This window comes from Asterias amurensis, chromosome 9 (genome assembly GCF_032118995.1).
Source record: "Asterias amurensis chromosome 9, ASM3211899v1".
Taxonomy (NCBI): Eukaryota; Metazoa; Echinodermata; class Asteroidea; order Forcipulatida; family Asteriidae; genus Asterias; species Asterias amurensis.
This window is the reverse complement of record NC_092656.1, coordinates 1,414,523-1,442,358: the sequence shown is the minus strand read 5'-3', so window position 1 is coordinate 1,442,358 and position 27,836 is coordinate 1,414,523. Positions and strand designations below refer to the sequence as shown.

General features: G+C 37.7%; 1 protein-coding gene across 4 annotated transcripts; it reads left to right on the top strand.

Annotated features, from left to right (window-relative positions):
• The first annotated feature begins 221 nt into the window (after positions 1-221).
• Positions 222-27,806, top strand: LOC139942359 (uncharacterized). 4 transcript variants are annotated; one of them, XM_071939211.1, is made up of 19 exons: positions 222-470; positions 1,105-1,236; positions 1,742-2,304; positions 6,531-6,658; positions 9,735-9,823; positions 11,710-11,832; positions 13,972-14,042; positions 14,292-14,398; positions 16,385-16,572; positions 17,265-17,374; positions 17,703-17,798; positions 18,291-18,407; positions 18,603-18,644; positions 19,606-19,704; positions 20,076-20,151; positions 20,448-20,593; positions 21,224-21,442; positions 21,821-22,927; positions 23,285-27,806. In XM_071939211.1, the coding sequence occupies exons 3-19, from the start codon at positions 2,269-2,271 to the stop codon at positions 23,357-23,359; spliced, it is 2,829 nt and encodes a 942-aa protein (XP_071795312.1). In that variant the 5' UTR covers positions 222-470; positions 1,105-1,236; positions 1,742-2,268; the 3' UTR covers positions 23,360-27,806. The 4 variants fall into 4 exon arrangements, with proteins under 4 accessions (XP_071795312.1, XP_071795313.1, XP_071795315.1 ...); XM_071939212.1 differs by having other exon boundaries at positions 1,105-1,258; XM_071939214.1 differs by lacking the exon at positions 1,105-1,236 and having other exon boundaries at positions 222-466.
• Positions 27,807-27,836: the final 30 nt, after the last annotated feature.

The following is a 27,836-nucleotide window of genomic DNA, read 5'->3' as shown; positions in this document are numbered from 1 at the left end:
GCACATGCAAATTGTGTTTTGGATAAAATTAATAATGTTTTATTAATTAAACCTGAAAGCGACTAATTAATTATCGACTGTTGGTGGCGCTATTTAACGTGTCTGTAAAAAAGTTGTTTTTTGTGGACAGGAAGTTGGTTCCGTACGCATTCACGCTTTCACGCAAGCTTTGCATTGTTGTAGGAGGAGGGTACCAATCAATGCTGGAGCAGAATGAATGGGAGAGATTAGATCAGTGTGTGACTTTTCGACGAATTTGTTTACACTTCAAGGTCAAGTAATCAGCAAAGCTACAATACAACCACCGTGGTGTGCACACCGTAGAAGTGTTTAATCATCATAGAGCATAGAGCAAGGACCAGAGCAAGGTCTATCTTATTATAATAATGTAAACTGACTGAAACGGCCATGGCCTACTGCTGTACTAGCTAAGCTTAAATCCTGAAATAGTTTGCAAATGGAAGTCGTAAGTAAGTAAGATCTAATGATCAATGATGATTGACTATTCTATTAAAATTCATTTCAGTTCAGTTTAGTTCAGTTCAATTATTTCCACAGTATTCAAAAGTATAACAGGGGTACCGTATAACAGTCAAATACAATACAGTATTATGTAAACAGGGAGTGAAACTGTAGAGGAACCCATATAAAAGCACAGCTTGTAAGTAATGGGTGAATTGAATTGAATTGAATTTGGAAGTATTATTAATAATGTTTTTCGTTTCCCAATAATAAGCCGATTCACTATTACAACTGCGCGTGTCCGTTACTGCTGACAACGCAATTTGTTTATCTCCCGTGACCTTTTATGACAATAAACCCGGGTATGGTAAAAAAAAAAGGTCACGGGAGATAAACAAATTGCGTTGTCAGCAGTAACGGACATGCGCAGTTGTAATCGGCTTATTCTTTTTCTATTGAATGAAAAATGAAGATGTACCTGACACTGCAGTACATGTATGACTTATCTGGTGTCAGGACACTTCGTACCTTTGAGTTTGACACTTCGTACCCTTGCACCACTTGCACCACCCTGTCTGATGTCCTGTACAGTTGTATTACCACCGTTCATTTATATTACACGTTTATCATTTTTTTCTTCAGGCCAATTTGGTAAGCCTGGAGTCATTTGAATTCCTACTGCTTGAGCACCAATCAACCTAGTTGTGAAACGTAACGCTCCTGCCTACAATCAAACACCCTTAGCTTTACGTCCAAACTTGTGGATTCTGCTGAGTAAACCAACCTAAATGTTAACGTAAACGTACCTTAACCTTGGACACTTCGTACCTTCTTACAAGACACTTCGTACCTTCTCACAAGTCACTTGGCCTTGGTACCTTCTCACGAGACACTTCATACCACTGTACTAATTTGGGATTAGTGCATCGTTTATGATTATTTTGTGCTCTGTGGTCAGATGATTATGAAATGAAAGCAAATCAAACCAACTGTTACTATTTTGTTGGGACCAACAAGGGAGCCATTTTGACGATTGTGTTATTGCTTGACTTTAAAATATTTTCACAGAGCGGGTCACATTAAAAAGTTTTTGTCGGGAGGGGTCGTGAGTTGTCGGTATTTAGTGCGACCCCATGGTATCATTTTATGTACGAAATACTCTTGGATTACAGTTCAAGACGGTGTGTTTGCCCTTGTGGCTCCTAAAAACTAAGAAAAAATAAAATTCTAAAATATTAAGTTATTTTGTTTTTTAATTATTATATTTTTGTCCATTCAGGTCAGTGCGTGCAGATGTTGGCAGGATTCAAACTGTGACTTCAATTCCAATGAAACCTTCTCATTCGTGCTTCCAAGAACAGATTCTTTAAATCCAACCCTTCTTATCAGAGTAAGTCAGTTTAACTGGCAAGATCTTTTCGAATGTTAAAGCAATAAACACCTCCATAGTGTGTGCTTGAAACACATCTTGCACACAGTCACTGTATGGCCTACATGTTAAGAAAAACAAAACAATTTCCACCAACAATATTCGTAGAACAGTGGTCAGGAAAACAAACTGAGTAAGTTTTAAAAAACAAATTCAGTTAGTCTTCCAATCCATCGTGAGCTTCCAAACACCTACGTGGATACTCGCAAACAGACTCCTGAACTACATGATACAAACAAATAACTTTGAAGGCCTTGCTGCAGTGTAGTTCATGCTATTGTGTTGGGGGTGCAGAGCTCGAAGAGGGATTGTCATCACCTCACACTGTTCTAGCCAGTCATGGTTTGTGAGCTGTAGCCACAGGATCATCAGAGACAATGTTCAAGAAACTAAAGAAAGGACGGGATAAGGAGGTAAGAATTGTCAAACTTTTTAAACTTTTGAAATATTACTTGCTGAGGTGCTATATTTGTATTAAAAGAAATATATAGTAAAAAAAATTCAACAAACCATGTTTTGTGAGATAAACTTTTTTAGCATCAGTGCATTGGATTTACACGTCTGTGATTTTTCCTTTTTTTTTAACTTGTCTATTAATTAAGCTGAAACTTCTACAGGTACATTAAATTGTTTGTAAGTATGTCTTTATTCACAGTGAGTAAGGATTCATGTCAAGGCCAAAAACTTGATCTACAAAAAAGTATTAAAACCCTTTTACTGCCGTGTTGCCAGGAATAACTAAGACATTTAGTGTACTGTTGAGCTTGAGTGTACACATAGTACAGCTTCAACAAGTTGGCAGAATGGTTTATTTTTAGCAAACATGATCAATACAGAAAATTTACAATGTGTGATTAAAAATCCCAAAGTAAAACATTTGATTGGCAGACTGGCAAACAAAGAACACTTCAAAATCCCCAATTACCTCATTTTAGTTAAGTGTCACACCTTTGAAGACACTGGACGCTATTGGTAACTTTCAAGGACCAGTCTTCTCATTTGGTGTATCTCATTATGCATAAAATAACAAGCCTGTGAAAATTTGAGCTCAATTGGTCTTCGAAGTTGCGAGATAATAATAAGGGAATCAATGTGTGATGAAGAGAATTCAACTAGTGGTTTAAACCTGCCGAGGCCTGGTTCTTGATAATTTAACCGAAGGAAGTCGAGGTTAATTATCAAGAACCAAGCCTCGGCGTTTTTTTTTTTTTTTTTTTTTTTTCAACACACTTTGATTCCCAATAACTTTTTAATTGTTCAATAATTTCTTTCAACACAACACCCCTCCAGCTATGAAATGGTAGGCCCTCGGGTAAACAACTCCTTATAAAGAGATTGCTGTGCGCGTCGCGCGTATCGCGTGATGTGGCACAACTGTTCCAGCCATTGCTCTCGACCAATAGGAATGAAGAAACTGTCTTAAATAGAAGCACAGGTGCAAGCTCGTGTGTCACGCCCATGTTTCAACACTTTTTAATGGTATTATATAATCTGTTCAAACACCCCCACGTGATGCCCTCTCGACCAATCAAAATGGATAAACTGTCTTAGATATTTATGAATGAAAGACATAAACACCCTTGTCACACAAAGTTGTGTGCTTTGAGATGGTTGATTTCCAGACCTAAAAATCTAAATCTGAGGTCTCAAAATCAAATTCGTGGAAAACTACTTCTTTCTCGAAAACTATGTCACTTCAGAGGGAGCCGTTTCTCACAATGTTTTATACTTTCAACCTCTCCCCATTACTCGTCACCAAGTAAGTTTTTAAGGTAATAATTATTTTGAGTAATTACCAATAGTGTTGAGTCCACTGCCTTTACACTGTCCCTTTTACAATTTTTTAGTGCAGTAGGCCTACATGTAGTTTGCAAATATTTAACAAAATATATACAAATCAATAACGTGGGATGGTGTTTGGGGAGTACGATTGATTTCAACAACAGGTTGATGGGTTAGTATTGATTGCTGAATTCTGAAGTGGGCTCTCCAAAAGTTTGGGATTAATTAATCACTTTTCGACGGCAAGAGCTTTTGCATACAAAAGTTGGGTTTGATGTGTGAAAATCAATTAGTGGGGTAAGTTGTGGTCTTATAAATTAATTGTCGACCATAAATAAATTCCGCCGTAACGTAGTGTTGAAACATGGGATGGCTAGTCTTAAACGCTCACCAATGTGGAGTGTTTTCCAGCTAAGGCTGTGTGAATTGGTTCTCTTCAATGCCACAAGGGTTTTACTCCAGGCCTTCAGGTTTTCCTCCCTCCGGAAAAATAAAACACTTTGTGCTTTGTGGTCATGGGTTGATGTTGCTGGCTGCCTACATGTATGGCGCCCTTGCATGCCTGCTGCTTGAACACTTTGTAGTCGGTCTTTCGCAATTCTCACTTCCGTGCAGCCGCGATAACTTTACAGGGCCACTAGAAAGTCCAATGGGAACAGCACTGTGAAATACTACGCAAAACTGTCGGAATTTAAGTCTACGTGGGACCATGGGACGCACGTAGAATTAACCCAAAGCCAGTCACTGTCACTTTCCGGGTGGCTGCGAAAGAAAACGTCCAATGGGAACCTGGCTTTAGACTGCAAGTTCTTCTAGGGATTATTAGCCTCCCCACAACAACACAAACTCTTCCAAGAAGCCAACATGTACATTGACTTGACACATGATTGACCTGACACTTGTTTTAAAAAGCAAGATTTTATTTCATTGTGGAATAAAACGATGGATTTTCTTTGAAGTCAAGGAAAGTGTCTTGGTATTCATTGCTCCTCAGGTCCTGTTTATCAGCTTTCTACCAAATCCCCAAAACTTCCACCTTGCTCTAATATTCTTTGAACTTTTAATCTCCAGAGGTAAATATTTACAAAACAGGGCAAGTCCTTAAACAATAATTTGTCTGGATACCTGTAAATGAATACACACACTGGCGTCCAAATTGTATCAGCCTCTTACAGGACTAACAATAGTTTAGCAAATCCTTTGTTTGCACTCAATCCAAAATGGGATATAAAGTGTTGATTCATGGGTTGTGGAAACAGCGGTGGAAACATCACATTTTAAAAAGGGCTTCAGACCATGTACACTACACGTTCAGCAAATAAAAAGAGTTCCGTACAATTGTTTGTGAATGGATTAATGAATGTAATGCATACTTGAGTGTTGAATTTTGTTGGAGGAGTGTTTGTGTCTGCTTTGTACCCTTTTCAGCTCGGTATGTAAGTGACAAACAACTTAAAAAAACTCCTTAAACAATAATTTGTCTGGATAACTGTAAATGAATACACACACTGGCCGTCCGAATTGTATCAGCCTCTTACAGGACTAACAATAGCTCAGCAAACTCCGTTTTTACAATTTACGTACAGTAGGCTATGTAGGGCAAACATTTTGTTGTTGTAGAAAACCCAAATCTTTTAAAAACCAATAGGCCTAATATGAGATCCTTGGTTTACATTGAAATTATAACATTTCTTGTGGTTTTAAATTTTATAAATGCCTTTTCTGTTTAATATCTACAAAATGATTTTCCAATGTTTACTGTTAAATGTTAATTGTTCAATTCTCATTGAGTATCGAATACCTACGTAAGACAAAATAGATAACAATTCTCTTTTACAAACAGTTTACATGTTTTGTTAAACTTTGTTGAAAGTTCTTTTTCAGTCATGTTGATTCTGGTCCTGGGTGTAATAATATAATTTCTGGTCTGGTTGAGTCATGGTTACTAAAGTAATGCACCCCCAGATGCAGCTAGAAAGCCCAGAGAAAACTAATTATAGATTCATTTGTGGGGGTGTCAAATGTCAAGATGACTTCTTCCTCTTGCCTGGGGACACAAGCCAATTATTTCAGGAACCCCAAACAACACTGAAAGTGTAATGAGGTGGAAAATGGGTGACCATAGATAAATGTTCTTACTGTGGCTGTCAAAGAACCACAATCAATGGATGATAAATGGAGGAAGCTTCTTAGTGATCAATATATTGGCACACAGAACATTAAGAATGCTTTTAACAATTCTAGTTCAAACAATGAAGTGTGTGAGGCTGTCAATATTTTTTCTTTTAAAACTGGGATTTTGACTTTTCTTGAGCCTGGAGATCTATGATGCTTGCTTTTAGTGCTCAATGTAGTCAATTTACAGCGCAACTTGCATTATTTATCTTTAGGCTAACTCATTGTCTGCACACCAATGAGTATACGTACAACGACTGTTTCAGTTTGTGTATTCTTGATCAAGAAAATTGTTGTTGTTTTTTTTTTCAATTTAACTTTTCAAACTTTACAAAGTTTGTTTCATACTTATATCAAGGTACTTATAAATGTTTGTTGAAAAAAAAAAAAAGGTACAAATAATAACAAATGTTTAACAAATTTTATGTAATTTACTTTTTCTTACATGTATGTTCATACACTTGTTTTTTTTTAACTAGTTTGAAGTATTTTAATTATCGTTTTAATCTAAAGGTATGTTTTCGAATAAAATGTGCATTTAAGTAAGATGATTTGGTCTTCTTTAGGGAAAAAAAAATCAGAACACATATTACCTACACTGCACATTTGTACGTGTACTTTGTTCATGTACGTGTAGTTGTACATTGTCTTAAATACTTGTATTCTAATGAATGTTTTGCAGGGAGAATGGGGTAAGAATGATGACAAATTGATCCAGGCTGTAGAAGCTGGGGACATTGAGAAGCTTCAAGTAGCCTTAGCCAAGAAAGGAACCTCACCAATCAAGATGGATCCAGACGGAAGAGTCCCGTAAGTTATACACAATTTAACAATCAAATTTATTTGTTGTTTTTTTGCAGCATCCAACAGCCAAGCTTTTTATGTGTGCTGTGCAATGTCCCGAATGTTACAGACCCCTCCCCCCCCCCTCCCCCTGTGGTTTTGCAGGGTTCTCCCAAGACGGGAGTATTCCGGACCAAAATGTTTGTTTGGTCGAAGCACCCTGAATGAGAGACTTTTAGATGGTCCTTTTTCACAGTTTTGCGCGTGCTCAGACCTACGCACGCAATACTTAGCATGCGCGCACGCTCGAGAGCCGCCAAAACAAGACTGTTATGTCTGCTGCCGCCAGCGTCTCAAAAGTCTCCTATTGAAGCTACATGTAGGTCTTTGGAATGTTTACTTGATTTTAAATGCCATACACTGGAAGGCAATTTTCATGTTTTTCATGTGAATAATAAATTGAATTGAATTGAATTGAATGCATACGTAATGTATGGCTGTGTATCACACACTTCCTTAGATCCGCTCCTGGGATGGTAGTGCAGTTTAGTTAACCGGCAATGTAGGCCCCACATTCTGGAACATACTACTGAGCAAAACAAATTTTCATTTTTCAAAGTTGCCCATGCACTTTGGCTGCCTCTTAGTTTCCTGTAAAAGTTGTCCTTGTGTGACAAGGCCCTAAAGATGCTGTTACAAACACCTAAGTCAGAGTCTTAGACATTTGTAGGAGGGTAAAAGAGCCACATGTTTTCTAAGAATGCGCATCTCGGATGTAACAAGTTATATGCTGCCACCTGCTCCTGGGGTTGAAACATATTTCGTTCAAGACATTATTTGAGGAAAAGGAAGGCATATAGGTGTAACAATCCAACACCTTAGTCAGAGTCTTAGACATCTGAAGAGGGTAAAAGAGCCACATGTTTTCTAAGAATGTGCATCTCAGATGTAACAAAATTATGTTGCCACCTACTCCTGGGGTTGAAACGAATTCCGTTCAAGATATTATTTGAGGAAAAGGAAGGCATACATTTAGGTGTAACACTCCAACACCTTAGTCAGAGTCTTAGACATTTGTAGAAGCGCGTAAAGAAGCCACGTGTTTTCTTAATCAGTAGTAAGAATGCGCATCTCAACTGGAGGAAGAGAGGTTTAAATTGTAAATGATGACTCAGCTTGGGAGGAAGTAGGGGGTACTCTGTTTGTAAGAGGAGGCCAGTGCCCTCAAGGTGATTGATATTAAAGACAATGCACTGCAATGGTAAAGTCATTAGACTGCTCCCAGTTTGTGAGTGGTCTGCTGGACAACGCTTCTGCTGAAACATCCAGGGGCCAGTCAAAAAATTTAATTTCCAGGTGGTCAAGGGGGCTACTTGCTTCTAAAGCTGCAGTTACATGCTGTTTACACAGGGATTGTTTTGCTATGGTTTTGAATTTTATATCGAGTGATAAACCAGTTCAGTAATCAGTTTCCCTTGTGGTTTGCAATCCAACTGTCTGTTATGCAGCTAGTTCTTGTATATAAGCTTCTAATGAGCTAACAACATTCCTTTAATTTGTCGATCTCCTGGGGAGTACATGTACGATAGATGCAACCCGGGTTACCATGCTTTAAAGACCTTTTCATATATTCTCTACCTTCCCCTCCCATTTACCCAAATTATACCCCTGGGTGAAGAGAAGGAATTATAGTAAAGTATCTCACTCAAGGACACAAGTTTCACGACCGTGACCCGATCCACACTCCAATGACTTAACCACCAGAACTTGAATTCGATGATCTTAACCACTCAGCCATGACACTCTACAAGTAACTCTAGCAATAACCAATGCATCCATGATCTTGATACTAAAAAATCCCAGTTAAACTTGTATCCCCTTCGCAGTGTATGTAATACGTATGCTACACATGTGGCTGTGACATTCTCTATCCGCGATGATTAATACATCTGATATAAACTCTTTTTTTAACGAGAACCGAAAGCGCAGTCTTGAGGTCAGACATTATTCATTCTAAATAGCACAGGGTGAGTAAGCGTCGCTATATATAAATCTTTCTTCTCAGTGTGTTGCCGTGTCGAACCGCCTGTTAGTATTTTAAGAGTGATATAACGAGACCCCTTTTAGCGGGTCTAGTCTGAAGATGTTAATTAATTACATGTAGATGAGACATAGGCTGTATTTATCTGGCGACGCTCTCCTTACTGTCTGATCCAATTCCCAAGTTATATAAGGGTCTGTTTGTAACTATCGTCACTTGAAAGAAGAAAGTCTGGATGGACTTCTAAAATGCTTTTTATCAGTAGTCAGAAAAACGTAGTACAAAGGCAGAACTGCATGTCTCAAAAAATATTCATTATGTGAGGTTTGAGGTAGCTCCATTACATGTGAAACAACCACCGCTTCTTTTCATTTTCATTTCCATGGTTCTACACAACACGTGAAACCTAACTTATTTATACTCCAAATATACAAAGTTTCAAATCCTAAATAAAATACATATAACTGTTTCATCCTTGAGAGGGCAAGGCTATTTTCATTTTGCTAAGGGCAATTCAATTTAAAAATCTCACAGGCTGTGGGAAAACCATTGAAGGGGCACCAAGGCCAAGACTAAGCTTGGGCGATATCACGATATTATCGAATATCGCGATATTAATTTGGACTTGATTTCGTTATCGGATGGATTTGGTTTTAATCGAAATATCGATATATCTTGATATATCGCGATAATTGCGATATATCGATATATCGATTAAATATCGCGATGTATTTGCTAGCTGATACCCCATAGATTTGGAGTAAAACCAGAAGAATAGGTCATTAGAACACCTCTCTTATACTAGGACTGTCTCTTCTACAACTTTCACTTTGAGTTTTAAGACTGATGATGTCAAATTTCATTAATCGCGATTATATCGAATATCGCAATATATTGTCGGCGATATATCGTGAATAAAATAAATCGATATCGCCCAAGCTTAGCCAAGACTTGTTTCAAAATATTTTTTTTTTTTCTTTGATGGGAGTGGCAGAAATTTAATTTGGGAGCCACTGATAATCAGTCTCATTGTATTGTTACTTTTAACTCTAAATTCCTCAGGTTACATCTGGCTGCTGAACTGGGTCAATTTGGCTGCCTGGATATTATGATTCAGCTCGGGACGACTGTTGCTGCTGCAGACAGTCAAGGTAACAACACTTAAAAGTCGTTGATTTGTCTGCCCCACTTTCCTAACTTCCTCTGCTTGTGTTTTGTGTTTCACAGGGAGGGTACACATGCCAATAAAACAAATTGGGCTAATTGAAGTATGGGAAATATTCATCATGTGAGTTTGAAAAAGCTACCTCCATGGTTTGAATGTCTGAACAGAAAAGCTTGTTGACATGTGGGTGTGTGCTGAACCCAGTTGTTATTTGTTTCTCTAGGCTAATTGTAGCTTCAACGTCTAGAGATTTGTCTGTGTCTGTGTGTAGTTTGCACTTTCTTGAGTTCAACAAATTTGTGCATTTATGTTTTTTGATAATTTCATCACATAACATGGATGATGAACTACATACGAGTGTCCGACTTCGATGAAATTGATCACTTGGTACCATCATACATGAAGCTTGCAATTTCAAAATGTCCTTTTTATGGTAATGTTTTATCGATTGCAAATTACAATGTCAAAATTCAACGGTATGCTGACTATAAACTTGTGAAATGAATAAACCATAAACCATTTTGGGTAATCTTAAGTGTGGATACTGGTCCTAGACATTTACTAATGTTGCCTGCGTGTTTAAGCCACTCTACTCCAGTGCTTTGAGTTCCTTAAACTAGCATGTAATTCAAAATGCCCCCAATCTGACAGGATCGATACACTGTACCTCATGGATTGCAAAGATCACTGTGAGCCTTAAAAGTCAAGGAAGGCTATAATTTCAACCTCTGATCCGTTCAGGAAGTACCTGTTCCTTAGTTTACCTTAACGAGCCTGCGGGAGGTGCAGAACCAGAAATCTTATTGGAAATGTTGAACTCCTGTAGCAGTTTCCACCAGAAGTTTCTTTTCTTGGCGCACTGTTGCTTGGAGTGATGTGAACTTTAAGGCTTTGACATTTGCAAACATGAGAAGCAGCTTTTAGCAACTCTGGTTGTGTCTGATAAGCTATTTATAAAAAGATGGCCATCGGCATTTGGGGAGACTGTGATCAGTTCTTTCAAATGTTTAGAGTGTGCAGTAACTGTTTGTTCTGAGCTTTTAATATTGAAATAAAATAACAATGTGTTCATGCATTAAGAGGAAGGTCAGGTATTTTTGACACAAGTTGAGCTGATCATAAGCCTTGTGACATTGTGCTTTAATTGTGCTGTCTTCACATTCAAAATTGCTTGGCCTGTTAACGAAATAAATATTTTTAAAAATATTGAAAAAATTGTCTATATACATGTAGTTGTCTTATTGTCTGTATAACTCCAAATGCCAAGTGGTGACACAATAGTTTTTTTGAAAGTCAACCTGAAATTTCATCTTTGAGCAGACATTTTAATTTTGTAAAGGGCACTTCCATTGGAAAATCGTTTAGTCGATGGGAAAGTTTTTGAAGGGCACAAAGACCAGTGGCCTTTTTGTGGTAAGAGTTAAGTAATTTTATAACTTTACCAACAATGCAAATTAGATTGGCCTGCAACTGCCGAGGCCTTAAATTATGGGAAATTGCCTGCAACTGCCAAGGCGGGGTAATTACTAGTTAATAATAATTAATATCTATTACTTACAACTTTAACCAATGAGCAGGTTCTTCCCTGTGTGGGGCAAACACCACCAAGCCAAGTCCAAACCTGTGCGAAGAAAACTGCCTTAATAATCGAGAACCTTCTCTGACCAGAGCTGACGATGAAGTGGACGAGCATTTGCTATGCATCCCTCGTTGTCGTTACACCTCAGCAGTTTTCAAAAGAAGAAGGGAACAAAAGCGTGCGTCTTTTGTGCACAAAGAAAGCTTTATTTATTCTTAAAGGAATTCACTACAGCCTTTCTGAAATTCCATGCCTGATTTTTTTCTTGTTAACCCATTTTTTTTTTCACATAGGCTGCACAGTGTTGCATTATGCAGCGATGGGCGGCCATACAGACTGTGTGCAACGTCTTGTTCAGGCTGGGGCACCGTTGAATGCCAAGGAAGTCACAGGGAAGACTGCCCTCCATCTAGCTGGTGAGTGTTAATAGACCTAATACACTTGTCCCCACTGCAGTTGGGCACCCAAGTGTATTGTCGACTAGTTGCTCCTTGGCCCATTTGTGCGTGAGGCACTCACTTATGGAGCGTCTCAAATGTCAGAAGGGTAGGAACGTTCCTTTTGGAACGATAAGAGTATGCCCATGTCCGTTCCGCAGGAACGTTCCATTTGGATCATTTGGCGTAACCGGCACAGTGCAGCGGTCCTTTGGAATGTTCCAGTGGTCCAAAGGATCAAAGTCATTTGTCTGTAGTAACGTTCTTTTGCGCTGGGAACGTGCCTGACTTTTGAGACATTCCCTTATATGTGCATGTAGTTTGTGTTTCCATTGTAAAAAAATCGTTTTCAACTCCAAGATAGCCTTGCTCAAGGCAGTCGCATTATTCGCTCCGAAAAGACGCCGCTGTAAACCCGCCGCTGTAAACCCACCCGTATACCCTGTGCGTGGTGCGTGCGATCACACCGCATGACCCACCCGTATACACACTGTCACATCGTACGACTACTGTGCACATAAGTCATCCGCACTCGTACCACTAACCGCATGCGGAGGCCGTCAGGCCGACAGCCTTGTCGGGTCTGTAACTTCCGGGTTTAATGTGTTGTATTGAAAAATTTCCACAAGTGGAAAAAAATGGGGGGGGGCTCTCGGATATGCTAGTATGCAGTCCATGAATATGTATATCTTTCGTCAGACCTATCAGACAACACAGGATGTGAGGCAAATGAATTATTCATTTTGACGTCCAATCACGCACTTCCCTTAATATCACGACCTTTGGACCCTATCATGCATCCGTGGTGGTGGTGTTATGTAGACATGTCTCGTCTTTCGCGGGCATTATGGTAATGAGCTGACCGTGGGAACTCTTCGCTTAGTATAGTAATGAGGTCAGTGGCTTCAACACAGATCCTACAAGGCTGTCGGCCTGACGGCCTTCGCATGCGGATAGTGTACGGGGGCATCGTGTCGTGCGATGGGGTTTTATACAGCGGCGTTCTTTTTTCGGAGTGAATAATTCGACTGCCTTGAGCAAGGCTACCAAGATTGTGGCAGGTCGACAACAAAATGTACAAGGGTCACGAGGCAATTTACAGGAAGCTGGTTCCAGGCAATCTCTCTGGAGGTGCTGACGATTATAATCTGCCTACATTTTCCAATGTGTTCCATGTTGAGGCATTTACTAACATTTCTTGAAACAAGATCAGCTTTCTGTTTCTTATTGTTTTCCCATTAATTATTTGAGAAAAAAATCAACAATATTAGTGCCAGTGTCTTGGCATATATGATGTGCTTATGTACAGAACAGAATGGTCTTCATACAAGCCAAAGGGTTCATTTATTTCCCAAGTTCCTACAGTATGTACTCTAATGTGGCTGTCATGTGTTATTCACAAATACCTCAGACAGTTTCGCTATTCCTATTGGTGGAGAGCGCGTCACGTGGGTGTGTATAAACCTTTGTTTATGACAGGTAAAAAGTGTTAATTCATGGGCGTGACACGCGACCTTGAACCTGTTCTTATAAGACAGTTTCTTCATTCCTATTGGTCGAGAGCAACGGCTGAAACAGTTGTGCCACATCACGCGATACGCGCGTCGCGCACAACATTCCCTTATAAGGAGTTGTTTACCCGAAGGGCGGCGGAGGGCTTTACCATTTCATAGCTGGAGGGGTATTGTGTTGAAAGAAATCATTTAACAATTATGATTTTTGCATTTATTTTACTTTTTGACCAAAAAGTGATGATGTTTTTTACCGAAAAGGTATTTATGAATGGGAATCAAAGTGTGTTGAATCGGTTTTCAACTTGTGGTTTAAACCCGCCGAGGCCTGGTTCTTGATAATTTACCTCGACTTCGTCTCGGTAAAATTGTCAAGAACCAGGCCTCGTTGGGATTAAACCAATAGTTGAAAACCTCTTCACCACACATTGATTCCCTTATTGAAAATTCACTTCCATCATTCACCTTTAGAACCATAAACATTGACAGTAATAAAAACAAAACTAGATGTCGATTAAACGCACCAAAAAATCCCCGAATTGTTTCCATTTATAGTTAGCTTTTTAACCAAGAATAATTATGAATTTTTCTTTTTTGACATGTCAAGTTCTTGGAGACCACTCGGACTGTGTGAAGATTCTTCTAAAGGCAAGAGCTTCTGTCGACACATCAGAAGAAGTAAGAAACTCACCATAAAACAAGTGGTGCTCGTCCTGTATTTGTTAAGCGTTATGCAGAGCCATGAAATTGGCCGTGGTTCCTTTATTTAATAAATTATTCATAAAAGTCCTATATGACTGTAAAACGACACTTCTTGTTCTCAGAAAAAAAATGTTTTTTAAGACTGATAAAATGTCTAAGTATGTATTAAACATCCCGCTGAATCAGGATGCTTATCTTTTTGAAACCATTTTCCCTGCTTGATAGTTTGGGCGTACAGCGCTAATGATGGCAGCACAACTGGGGAACCTGACTATCTCGAAAGATCTCATTGAGAAAGGAGCAAGAGTCAATGATCAAGACCATCTCCAACGGTAAGTAAGGCCATATCTGGATTGACAACAACAGTTTTTGGTTGTTTCAGCATTGTCTAACTTACATACTGTGGACATGGATTTGTTAGTTCTGCTGGCCCTACAAGCTCTGTCCTTACATTACGCTGTATCAATCAAGGCCATTGCCCCAATACCCTGGTCTTGGCCTTGGCAAGACTCTGTGTCTTTGCCTTGGCTCCCCTTCAAAAGTTTTCCATAAACTTTAACATTTTCTGTTGGAAGTGCTCTGTGCAAACTGAAAATAGCATTGCCTTTTCAGAGATGGAAATCCAGACCTGCAAGTTAGCGCACCTTTTTTTTGTTTCCAAAAACACAATTGTTATTACCATGGCACAAAACCAAAAGGTAAACCATTTTGCTTGCTGAATAGAATTGAAACTGGGCCAGGTGTCCTGTGGTTGGCATACTCACGTATTCCCACATGGCTTCTTAGATGGGCAGTTTCGTAAACGAATCCAGCTGGCGCGGCTGGTATGGATTGAGTTTAAACCACCCGTCATGCCCGTGGGGAACTTAGTGAAATAATTGCCCTTTCTTCTCTTGATGACTAACTCCTCCCCATTCTAAGTCCTTGGACGGACGCCATTCCTGTGACACTGACGCCATTCCTGTGACACTGGCATTAATAAATTAAGGGGGGGGGGGCAAGCCTGCTTGTGTATTCCCAACACAAAATCTGCTTGAGTCATTCTGTGATTTGTCACAGGTCACTCATTGTGTACTATATGGGTCAGAACAATCAAGCAGACTGGGATAAACCATCTTGGGTCTGTACCCCTTGCAGTAGCACAGCTTAACTGTCGCCTGACCGCACCACGTCTAGCCTGCCCCTAGTTCGTAGTACGTCCTTCTCATTTTAAGGATGTTGCCACTCCATCTTATTGCAGGACAAGATGATTGCCCAAAATTGTTGAGCAGGCTCAAATGTTAAGAGCACAATTTCCGATCAAACCCCTCTTAGCTAGTGCTACTTTGTCAACTGTTTACACACAGTTTAAGCCGGTTCGGCTACATTTGTTCAGAACGTATTGAGAACGAGTTCGGTGTGATGGGGGTATTAGAGGAGATAGACAATATGTTAATCCTCTTAAATGGAACATCCTGTGAGGAACTTGGGAGTTTTCTTAATCTCTAGACCAAGAGGAGACGTACAGCTATTTTAAATTTTTTCTTTCTTTTTTTTTACAAAAAATTATGCAGAGAACAGATTGCCTTGCAAAACTGTTGTGAAACTTAGATACACACAAACTAATTAACTACAGACAAATAAACAAATAGATCAAGATACATATCTTAGAAGGATGCTGGAAAATACACTGTAGACAGTGATGTATCATCCCATGATTTGGATAGTACAACGTTTATGCAAATTATTATAGTTAAAGGGGTCTCCAAGGTTAAATTCAGTTTTTTGTGATGCATTTAAAGAGACCTCATCAAAGTGTGGGAATGACATATAATACAAGGCTCTAACCTCATGTTGAAATGGTGTAAAAGTGCCATTTTATTTTATACTCTTTTATAGCAAAATTTTAAGATGACGTCATAGGTGGGGGGATTAGCACCCTTGGTTTTGCCCTGAGTGCCATTTTCCATTTTCCCCTCTGGTGTACAATGCACCATGGACCCCATCACAGCATACAACAATTGTAAATTGGAAACCCTTGCCTGTATATGCATTTGCTTCATGTACATTTACTGACAGTAAATATTAATAGTCAATAACAGTGACAGTAGTAAACGAAAAGCATTTGGTACTAACATGTTACTCATCATGTCGGTTTTAAGGCCGTTTTCTAAGATATTGTATTTTGTATTTCTCTACCACATTTATTGTGTTCTACATTTCTTCTTAACTTACATGTAGGCTTATGTTTAAATTTTTGTTATTGTGTACAATAACAATTATTACTTTTATAGATTTGTGCGCTTTATGATATTTCATTATTGTTATTTTTTTTCTAGAACCTCACTGATGATTGCCTGTGAGCATACCCACAAGGACATTGTTGATTTATTAGTAAAGAGAGGAGCTCGTACCGATCTGATCGATGCTCAGGGTTATGATGCAGCTTACTATGCCGAGGAGACCGGTGATCAAGACTTGAAGGAGAGTCTAGAGTCGGCCCCTTCAGTGGCAACATGGGACGTCAGTAAGTAGTCAATTCACATCAAAATACTTTTATTATCCATAGAGTATACTTTTTTAAAGGCAGTGGACACTATTGGTAATTACTCAAAATAATAATTGGCATAAAACCTTACTTGGTGACGAGTAATGGGGAGAGGTTGATGGTATAAAACATTGTGTGAAACGGCTCCCTCTGAAGTGCCTTAGTTTAAGAGAAAGACGTAATTTTCCACGAATTTGATTTCGAGACCTCACATTTAGAACTTGAGGTCTTGAAATCAACCATCTAAATGCACACAACTTCGTGTGACAAGGGTGTTTTTTTCTTTCATTATTATCTTGCAAGTTCGATGATCGATTGAGCTCAAATTTTCACAGGTTTGTTATTTTATGCTTATGTTGGGATACACCAACTGTGAAGGCTAGTCTTTGGCAATTACCAATAGTGTCCACTGCCTTTAAAGGTATACTCGGTGTGTCGTGGCCGAGAGTAAAGACCACCGTACTAAAGCTCTGGTGTTTCTATTAGGCAGAGTGTGGGTTCAAGAGTCATGACACTTGTGTCCTTAAGCAAGACACTTCACCATTATTGCTTTGACCCAAGTCTACTGCCACCAGAGGCAATATAATGTGATTTAGTAACTTGATGACAATACAAACTCTAGTAAGTGTAAAATCGGCTTGTAATTTTAACCTTTTTAAAACAATTTTCAGAAGGTGCGGATGAAGCAGATGATGAGCCTAAAGCTGACTCCATTGATTATGTGGACCATTTTGATGCCAAGAGGTGTGACTCTCCCATCCCAATCACACCAAGACAGCAGGTATACAAATTGCATTCTGGATAAAATAATTCAACGGTAGAAAGAAAAAAAACGTGCCAACAAAGTATAACAAACATAAAGTTTTAACTTTCAAAAATTGTTTCAAATGTTTAAATTATACATGTTTTTAAAAAGTAAATAAATACACTGTTGTAGTAGTAGTTTTTTTGTGTGTCAATTGTTCAAATGCCTTGGTGCCAGCAAACAATTGAGGTTGTTTCGGTCAAAGTAAACTGTCATACATTCACATTGTAGATATACAAGTCATCCCACAACAGTGTTTACTTTGAATGTAAGAAAATAATTTCTTTTTCTTAAATGTTTAAAGAATGGCAATCTTCATCAGATGACCGTGTCGAATCAGCATGTCGCTAACACGTCACCCTCGTCAGCAAAGATAGCTCAACATTCCAAAGAAATTAAGGTGAGTTGGTATTTTCAAAAATAAATAGTAAATAGCGTGAAGTTTTGACCTTAAAAAGGCTAAAAGACAACGCAGCATTCATGAACAAGTTTATAAGTGTAACATAAGCAGTCAACTAGAAAAACATGAGTATGCACGGCTCCTACACACGAGCACATTTTCATTCTTTGACCTCCGCAATGACATCTTATGCAAGAGCTCTATCGTTGAGTTTGACATCACATGGTCACAACTGAGAGAGCTACCCAACCATACAGGATTGCTAACTACATTTGTGGGTGTTTATTTCTTGGTATAATCAGGAGATGGAGGAAGAGCATGAAGTTCTTAATGAAGAGCTGAGTAAATTAACTTTGGATCATAAGAAATCATTACTGAGTGTTTTGACACGCCCCTAAGGGTGTGATAAAACGCTATATAAGAACCTACATGTAGTATTAATATTATTTCTTGGTTGTTCATTTCTTGGTTGTTTATTTCTTGGTTTATCAGGAGATGGAGGAGGAGAATGAAGTTCTTTATGAAGAGCTGAGTAAATTAACTTTGGATCATAAGAAATCATTAGAGAAGATGAAATCACTGGAGCATCAGCTACAACAAGCCAGCATGGTAAGCAGGATCCAATGCCGCGAAAACACGCATTTCTTTTTCGAAAAGACGGCCAGTTTATTGTGTAGCCCGTACATAGTTGTTCATTATTTGATTGCTGCACCACACCACCTTTCATCCTTTGCATTGCCGAAAACAAAACAAATCAAATTTTGTTTAAATATTAAAACTGTTTATTCTTTAATTTCATTTTAGGGTCATGGAGACAATCTCAGGAATCAGGAATTCGAAGAGGAGGTACTTTTGATTAACATTGTATATTGATTACGCTTATATTAGAGACAGTGGACACTATTGGTAATTGTCAAAGACTAGCCTTCACAGTTGGTGTGTCTCTGTGCATAAAATAACAAACCTGTGAAAATTTGAGCTCAATCGGTCATCAAAGTTGCTAGATAATAATGAAAGAAAAAAACACCCTTGTCACAGGAAGTTGTGTGCGTTTACATGGTCGATATCGAGACCTCAAGTTCTAAATCTGAGGTCTCGAAAATTACTTCTTTTTCGAAAACTATGGCACTTCAGAGGGAGCCGTTTCTCACAATGTTTTAGACCATCAACCTCTCCCCATTACTCGTCACCAAGAAAGGTTCTATGCTAATAATTATTTTGAGTAATTACCAATAGTGTCCACTGCCTTTAATTGTGTATGTTTGAAAGTAATGTTGTCACCTTCTTTACTATATGATATGATTCCATGATTTTTACCATTGTTTTTGCATTTTTAATGTAGTCTTTGTCTGGTTATTTTATGTGTAATCAAGTTTCCCTATTTACTGCTTGCCTGTTTGGGGTTCCCTTTTGTGCCACAATGTATTTTGATGTTTGTGCAATATACTACTAAACTAAATTAAAAATGTAGACTAATATTAGAAAGGAATTTCACTGAACTAGTTTACAGACTGTGGAATTTTATTTTATGTAATTTTGTTGAATTAATTTGTGTTGAGGTCACTGTGGTTCAGTGCTTTCTTTACAGAGTTTAGAAGCTGAGTTTGATAGACATTTCTTTTTCATTTTTTTAAGGACATTTATAAGCAATATCTACAAAAATATATTCATCTTGTCTCATTTATATTTGTTGAACTACATTTAATGTAATTTGTTTTTAATTCATTTTTGTTTGTCACTGTAGTTTAGTGCTTACTTTACAGAATTTCAAATTAGAATTTATTCAATATTTCTTATTCCTGTTTAGTTTGAGAACATGAAGCGATATTTGCAGATGGAGAAAGATAAAAGAACAAAAGCTGAGGCAGAAATTGATGTCCTCAAGGCACGTCTTGTGTCAGGCGGGGTGAGTGTTGGTCATACACTTCTTATTTTTACTCTTTGCTGTTTAACATTTTTCTGACATTTTACAATATTGTCAATTGTTGTGATCCATATAATATGGGATTTGATACATTGCATAGTGTGATATCAATGTATTGATATCTACTTGCTTGGTAGATTATATTCTTTTGAGAACTTGTCTCGCAATATATTCTACTATGGCGTTGATTTTTAGAGAATTTGGGAGACTTCTCAGTTCTGAAAAGAACTGTCTTGCTTATTAACTACTACCTGGGCGGAAATTAGGAAATTAATAAATAAACACAACAAATGTAGTATTTTTGTTGTTATTATAGTTATTATAATGATGTTTAATTTGTTTTGTTTTTGTAGGGTTCTGTAACTGAAGATGACACTGAAGTTGACAGTAACTGGGGAGACAGTGACGATGATCTCTTTGATCTTCCAGGTAAAAAGCAAATCTTCAATCTGTTCAAAATTTCTGGTTATAGAGTTAAGGCCAAAAGATCATTTTGAAAAGGACTTGTTCTATGTGTTTTCTAACTGTAAATCATCCAAGTTTGAAAAATTTGCAAAAACGCCAGTCAATTGTATTTAAAAAATTTCAAAAAATTCACTTGGACCTCTAAGTATTTTGTAAAGCACCTTCTTAGCACTTTCTTTCATCATAATATTAATATTATTCAATTCAATTCATCAACATTTATTTCCACATTGTTTAATAATTTTCGTTGTTTCTCCAAGGAATTGGTGGGTCTCCAGTAAAGGTCAAACCAGCCAAGAGGATGGATACGGCCCATAAAGTTAACGGTGAGAATACTGGACTAGTGGCCATCTTACGCAGCCAGATTGTATCCCTACGCCAAGAAAATGAGGAGCTGAAGAAGAAGGTTAGAATACGAGTTAGAGTGTTAAATTTTTACTTGATTTTTCACAACCAATGCTTTTCTTTGCTTCGACTTTTGCTTTAACCTCGTTTTGTATACTTTTAGGGCAATTCCACTATTGCTCAGAATAACACAGAGGTCAGACATTTAATAATTATTGTTATCTGTGGCGATGTAATTTGTGTGACTGTGGAATTGCCTGTTACTGTTAAAAGAAGTTCACATTATTAACCTGTTTTTGCTAAATACTGCCAAAAAATTATTATTATTTTTTCTTAATTTTCGTTCATACAACAAATATTTCTTCAAAACTTTAACCTTATGGGCCGTATCCATTCTCTTAGCTGGTATGACCTTAACTGGTGACCCCCAATAAAAGTACTTCTCAACTGAGCCTTCTATTAAGATTTATTTATACATATTAGCATATTTTTAGCATACATTATAATAAACACTTTCCCGGGTTCTGAGAAAAACACAGGCAGAACTGGGGGAAAGTACTGAGTTCTTGCTTTATACACAACAGTGTAGGGGTAAAAACAAATTGTATTCTTAATCCTTCAAAACCTAAGATCTATTATTCTTATTATGTACATGAATATGTAAATTAAGGTATTATTTTACCTTCTGTAGTCCAACAGAAATACTCCTTCGGAATTTGACAGCAGTCGAGTAGCTGAGCTTGAGGATGAAGTAGCTTCGCTAAGGGAGGAATTGGAGGATGTTGAAGGGCGTGATGTGGTTTCAATGGACGACTACAATGAGCTGAAGGAAACTAACAGACTAGAGATGGCAGAACTTAATCAAAACATTAAGATGCTGATGGATGAGATTGCTAACATATCACAAAGGGTGAGTTTCAAGCTCAAGCTTTTTGTTATACACAGATCATTTTCTTACACCGCACCATTTCTTTGGAATAGTCTTCCTGTGCATTTTCACCACGCTAGTTTCTTTGAAAATTCATTTTTTTGAAGCTGCTTGTTTGTAATCTGCTTATTTGTAATTGTATCTTTCTCTCATTGTATATTTTATTGTCCTCTGTATGCGCTAGAAGGCTTTTGCATTACAGATGTCGTAATTTGTTACTTCTGTTTAACTTTGGTTTCCGCTGGAATGTTTGTTTATGGCTTATTAGCTAGTACAGTCATAACATTGGTAAGAATCAATATAATAGATGAAATAAATTCCTACAAGTTGATTGAAAGTTATTATTCATCCTTTTTTCAGCTGGCTGTTTCCACAGATGAAAATGAGAGACTGAAACGAAAGATTGCTCAAGACGGAAGAAAGACCCCTACCCCTAACAACACCTCGTTGAGTAACCTCCAGAATCAGTATGATGACCTCCTCCAGCAGAGAGAAGACCTTAAGGACTCCATCAATAAACAATCTCAAGTCCTATCCGATCAGGCTATTGAGTATGAACGCCTGAAGGGGAAACATGAAGAGGTCGTCGCTGAAAACAAGCAGCTTGTGAATGCGCTGAGTGAACAAATAGTCAATGGCACAACATCGGAGGAGTCTGAAGTTCTCTCTGCTGAGAATGCCAGACTGGAGAGACTGGTGGCCAAACAGTCCAAAGCAATTGCCCAGCAGAGTGAACGGGGGAGACGAGATAAGCAGAAGTACGCAGAGCTCGTTGCAGAGCGGGATCAACTCCAAGAGGAGTTGAAAGGAAGGACAAACGGTAGCAATGACAGTTTTGATAAGGACTCTTACGACGACCTCGTCGATGAGAACCATAGACTAAAACACAGCATTAAGATGCATGAGGCTAGCCTTGCCAGCAGCCCAGATAAGAGCCACTGCGATCAACTAACCAAAGAGAACTGGAGGCTTCAGGACGAAGTCCGAAAACAAGACGACGAGATGATCCAGCTACGGAGAGAAGTTAGGAACTTACAGAAAAATAAAAGCAATGAACAGACGGAAAAAGAATCCACAGATAGCAGGATACTCAAGGAGAAGATTAAGCGACTGGAAGGGGATGATCTTCAAAGGAGTGAAGAGGCCAGGAAGTTCACCGAGCTGGTCGCTGAGAACCTTCAGCTTCAGAACACTGTCCGTGAACAGGCAGAGCTGTTTGAAAGCCAGTTGCCAGCCTCGATCGGGTTCAGCAAGAAACGCTACACTGAGCTCCTGACTGAGAACAGGAAACTGAAAGCCCAGTTAGCTAAGGAGAGCCCCGACAGGGGGATGAGAAGTAGTAGTCAGGAGGACTTGGAGGTTGTCAGGAGGGAGGTTGAGACGCTTCAGCAAAAGGTACTGGAGAGCGATTCTAAATACAGGCACATTGTCACCGTGTACAGGTCACATCTACTCAGTGCCATACAGGTAAGAAATTCTCCAAATCGAAAATTAAAGACACGTTTTGGAACTCTGCCAATCTGTCTTAAGTAATTGGCAAATATTTATTGGATCTAAAGCAGGCATTTAGGTTTTAAAAGAGGAAAGATAGTGGCAATGAATGCCAAACTTGTTGGTTGAAATATTTGTTCAACCTTTTTCCCCCCTAAAAATATCATTATTGTATACCCTGAAAGTCAAGTACGTCTTAGGTCAGCTCTTGTACTTGATACAGTTGTCCTACTTTTTCCAAAAGACCAAATATTGTGCCTGATTATTTATGTTATTATTCTTGTATGGCATTGATTAATCCATTGTTTTCCCCCTTTTCGTTTTCTCTTACAGGACAGTCTCGACCCAAAAGTCAAGGAATCGCTGTTAAAAATAAGCAAAATACGCAAAGGAGAAGAGTTTGTGTGAGAGGCCACCTTACGTGATGCAACAAATTTACCCCACCTGAATTATTTTAATTACCTCTTTAAGTTGTATTAATCTTCTGATTTTGAAATTCAATATTATTTTTACTTCCACCACTTTCAACTCATTCGTGATTTTTTAATGTGGCTTATTACTTGACCTCAGAAGTGGTTGGTTCAAAACTTTTGAGCCAAAGGCTTCATGCCTGAAGCCTTTCTCGGTTTCAAAATCAGGGGATGGAAATAACCTCTTTCTCTAAAACTACATTGTTTCAAGGGGGGGTTGTTTCTAACAATGTTTTATAATATTAACACCCCTCCCGTGCTCTTTACCTAGTTGGTTTTTATGTCCAATAATTACCAAAAGTATTCCCTGTCGTTAACATTATTCAATCCTCTTGAAGACGATCAGAGCATACTGATCAAAACGTTGAGTTGTCAACCACCAATTACCTTCAGAATAAGCACTACTCAAAAAAGATTTACACATGGTGCTACTGCAAACCTCATTTTGGTTAGACTGTTCCAAGTTAGAACTTTTCTGAACTTTGAACAACTTATTCCAACAATTACTGTTTGCAAAAGGAAATGGCCTTTTCGTTCAACAAAGTTTAGCTGGAATATTGTTTAATAATAGATGTTAATAGATGTTAAATATGTTTGCTAATAACCATAATTAAACCTTGAAAAAGGCGGAGCAGATTGTGTTCATGACACTTCTATGCAAATCATGTCTGCCTGTTTACAAGATGGCACACTACAGTTTTAAAGTTATTTATTTTTTACACTTCCAGAACAAACAACAAATTTATTATAAGGAAATAATCCACCTGATGTAAATATAGCTTAATGAATTGTTCATGAATCCTGCCAGTGAGTCATCGTACATTATATATACTTGCTTAATGGATTAATTTTTTAATTTCGTGCAAATTATGGTTAAGCTTATTTGTATGATTGATTTGTATTCAGTGACATGAGTAATAAAGAGAAAGAACAATGTTTTCAGACAAATTGTATTCCGCCAAACTTTTGGTTGGTGATAAGTATTGTAAAGAACCGTTGAAGAAGTCCGAGCCAGATTCAGTAAAAATGTTTCATATGTTTGTGTGCAACTTTATTGTACAGTCACTTTCGATTTTCAAAACAGATTTTGGTCAAACAGAAAGGTCAAACTAAAATTTTTGTGATTCTGTACTCATTTTCCAATATTCATCAAGTGAGTGGGACAAATGTCTCTAAAAGCTTTGATTTAAAAGAGCTTTGTTACTTTTTTCTCCAGCACTGAACAAATTATCACCGTTCTGCTCACTGTCTTCCATCTTTTCCACTTCTTATTCATGAGCTTCGATGTGAAATGTTTGAGGTTTTGCAACATGAAATTAAACTGGGATTTTATCCAAACAATCCGATAAATCAACTCCGCGCTAGTAGAATAAAGAAAGACAGTTGTTCTAAGAACAAACTACTTGGCAATGGTGTTACCGCAAACCAAATATATACAGAACAAATATGTTGTAAATTTGAAACTAAATTCTATGACAAAACATAAATAATTTAGGTTTTTTTTGTCTTGATCAAAAGGTGCTTGAACTCGTTTTCAAATTGTGACAATCTTTGTTGTATTTATTACTGAACTACCTACCTACTAAATAGTCTAATATGTGTAAATTATTGTATATTTTGTTTAAATTAACTTGTTATGGTTTGAATGTCTTGACTTATACCTTGATTTTGCATCCACCCTAAATGAAATAAGATGTTAATTAATCTGATTTGGTAATTACTATAATTAACGAAAACTAGAGTTTAATGGTATAAATGAATGTGTTCCTGCACAATAAGTTTTCCAATCAAAAACCTCATTTTAAAACTTAATATTTCATCATCAAATACATTTTGTAGTTTATGTTCAGATATTTTACAGATACTTACCGTAAAAGCTAATGTAGAGTCTAATAGATGCACATAACTATTGACTCAAAACACTACATGTATTATTAAGATTATTCAATACTTGTGTACTTATCATTAGTAGCAGTTGAAATTTTTCATTTTGGAGTTACAATCTGGTATAAAGTTTATGGTCTATGACCAGGCTTGTGACATAATAATTGCTACAGTATTCAGTTAACAATTTTTGTTTTCCTTGGAAATTTCAAAAATTCTTCAGGTGCTTTTCGGAAAGCTGCTTTATGTATTCTTATTTATCCATTAACTTTTTGGGGCAAGCAATACCAGTATGTCATAACCATGGGTGGTTGGTGAGGTGGGGGGGGGGGGGGCCAAGAAAAAAAACAAAAACAATGAGAGCGAAATTTGATGTGGTTTGTGATATTTTTAAGGTTTCAATCCGTTCCAATCTAACCCTAACTCACTTCCGAACTCTAACAAAATCCAGAAGTATGGTGAACCAACATCCAAACCAGTGGACTCTGATTATGGTGGTATGCCTGATCAAGTATTAAGCATGATGTTTACTCGAGCAGTCTACATTTTTTTAAGGTCATTGTAAACCATTCAAGTTTGTACAAAGAAAACCAAAAACCAAAAACCACCAAACAAAACTAGTGCTTCAAGATGAGTAATATTTGTTTTTGCTTGAAGTGAAAATGTGTTGACTTTTATGCATGCCGTTGGTGCATATATTGCAAATTAAAAAAGTATTAACAAGTTAACAAGACTGGGTTTTAATTATGTAGATGTATCTGTTTTGTGTCCGACACTTATTTGTGTGCTTCTTTATTTATGATCGCTGTAAAACCTTTGATACTTCATAGGGAAAAGAGGTGCCTCTTGGTTGGTATCCTCATATGGATTTCTTTATAATTCCCCTGTGCGTGGAAGGAGGACAACATTTTGTTTCAAGACAACAGAGTGTGAAATTGATAAGTTTTCTGCCATTCATTATAGTCTCCATAGGACGGTTAAATTCTGCATGGGAATGGGAAAACATCTCTTTTGGGGTAACTCTAGCAACAAAAATGCAACAGTAAAGGGACCTTTCTTTCAGGAGCCATTGTATTGCTTACAGCCTTTCATTACTTGCAGCCTTTCATTACTGGAAAAAAAGTACTCTGCCATATCATTGTGAATGCTATATAAAGCATAGAGTCGGCACAAATTGGTATGGCATTATTTTCAACTCAACTCGTCTGACTATCCAGTTCAGGTTTAGCAATCTCTTGTGGATGCATGTTCTTCACTTCCTGGTTTTGGTCTCACTCGGCTGATGCTAGTGATGCCTTGCTTTGTGTATTAAAAGTCATAGCTTTTCTCATGAACATGAGTTCTATATTAACCACGTATGTTCCAACATCCAACTACATTCTCTGTATTATTTTAAAGGGGATTGTTTCAATGTTTTATAGTAGCAACAGCTCCCCAGTGCTTTTTACTAAGTAAGCCAAGTATTTACCAAAGGTGTACCCTCCCTCTTAAAGGCAGTGGACACTATTGGTAATTACTCAAAATAATTATTGGCATGAAACCTTTCTTGGTGACGAGTAATGGGGAGAGGTTGATGGTATACATTGTGAGAAACGGCACCCTCTGAAGTGCCATATTTTTTGAGAAGGAAGTAATTTTCCACGAATTTGATTTAGAGACCTCAGATTTAGAACTTGAGGTCTCGAAATCAACCATCTAAACGCACACAACTTTGTGTGACAAGGGTGTTTTTTTCTTTCATTATTATCTCGCAAGTTCGATGACCGATTGAGCTCAAATTTTCACAGGTTTGTTATTTTATGCATGTTGAGATACACCAACTGTGAAGGCTAGTCTTTGACAAATACCAATAGTGTCCACTGCCTTTAAAAGTGGGTATAAAACCCAAATCTCAGCCATGTTGGTTTCACAAAATTTGGTGTAAAAATAAGCAACGCATTTGAAACTCAATATTCAAGACACTGTTTGAATTTTAATTATGATCCATTATGCACTGACGGAATAAAATTACAACCAAAAAAATAGTGAAATTGTCTATCTACAGTTTACAGATGTATGACTAACACTCAACAATTTAAAGGGGCAAATTGCCTTCAAATCTCTCAAATTGTCGTTTACAATTTTCTCCTTGTCCTTTTCAAGTGTTGTTCATGCTTAACAAAACCTTCAGTGTTCTGTGATTAGCGAGTAGTAGACTATTTAGTAGTCAAAAATTTAGTTCAACAAAATCAGAATGTGTTATATCAAGAAATTACACAAAAACCACCCAATGTCAAGGGATATTTATGCGAATCAGCCATATTAATTTCAAAACAAAGAGCCATTCCCAAAGCCAACTTGCCCCTTTAAAGTCTGATTTAAAAACTCATAACCCCGTCATACAGTATTGTAATTGGCGCATGTTGTCTAATGTTTGATTGCATTATTGATCACAAGTAATAATTGCATTTTCTTAAAGACATTTTCTGTGGGAGAAAGAAAACGAAATGCTTTGTGAGTAGGGCCTAATTTATTGGCTCTGCTTGCAGTAA

What these genes read in the sequence shown, in the direction of transcription:
- LOC139942359 (XM_071939214.1), top strand. Translation starts at nt 2,269, where the DNA reads ATGTTCAAGAAACTAAAGAAAGGACGGGATAAGGAG. An exon ending in GATCCAGACGGAAGAGTCCC is followed by an intron (nt 6,659 to 9,734) that starts GTAAGTTATACA and finishes TAAATTCCTCAG; the next exon opens with GTTACATCTGGCTGCTGAAC. An exon ending in TTGCTAACATATCACAAAGG is followed by an intron (nt 21,443 to 21,820) that starts GTGAGTTTCAAG and finishes TCCTTTTTTCAG; the next exon opens with CTGGCTGTTTCCACAGATGA.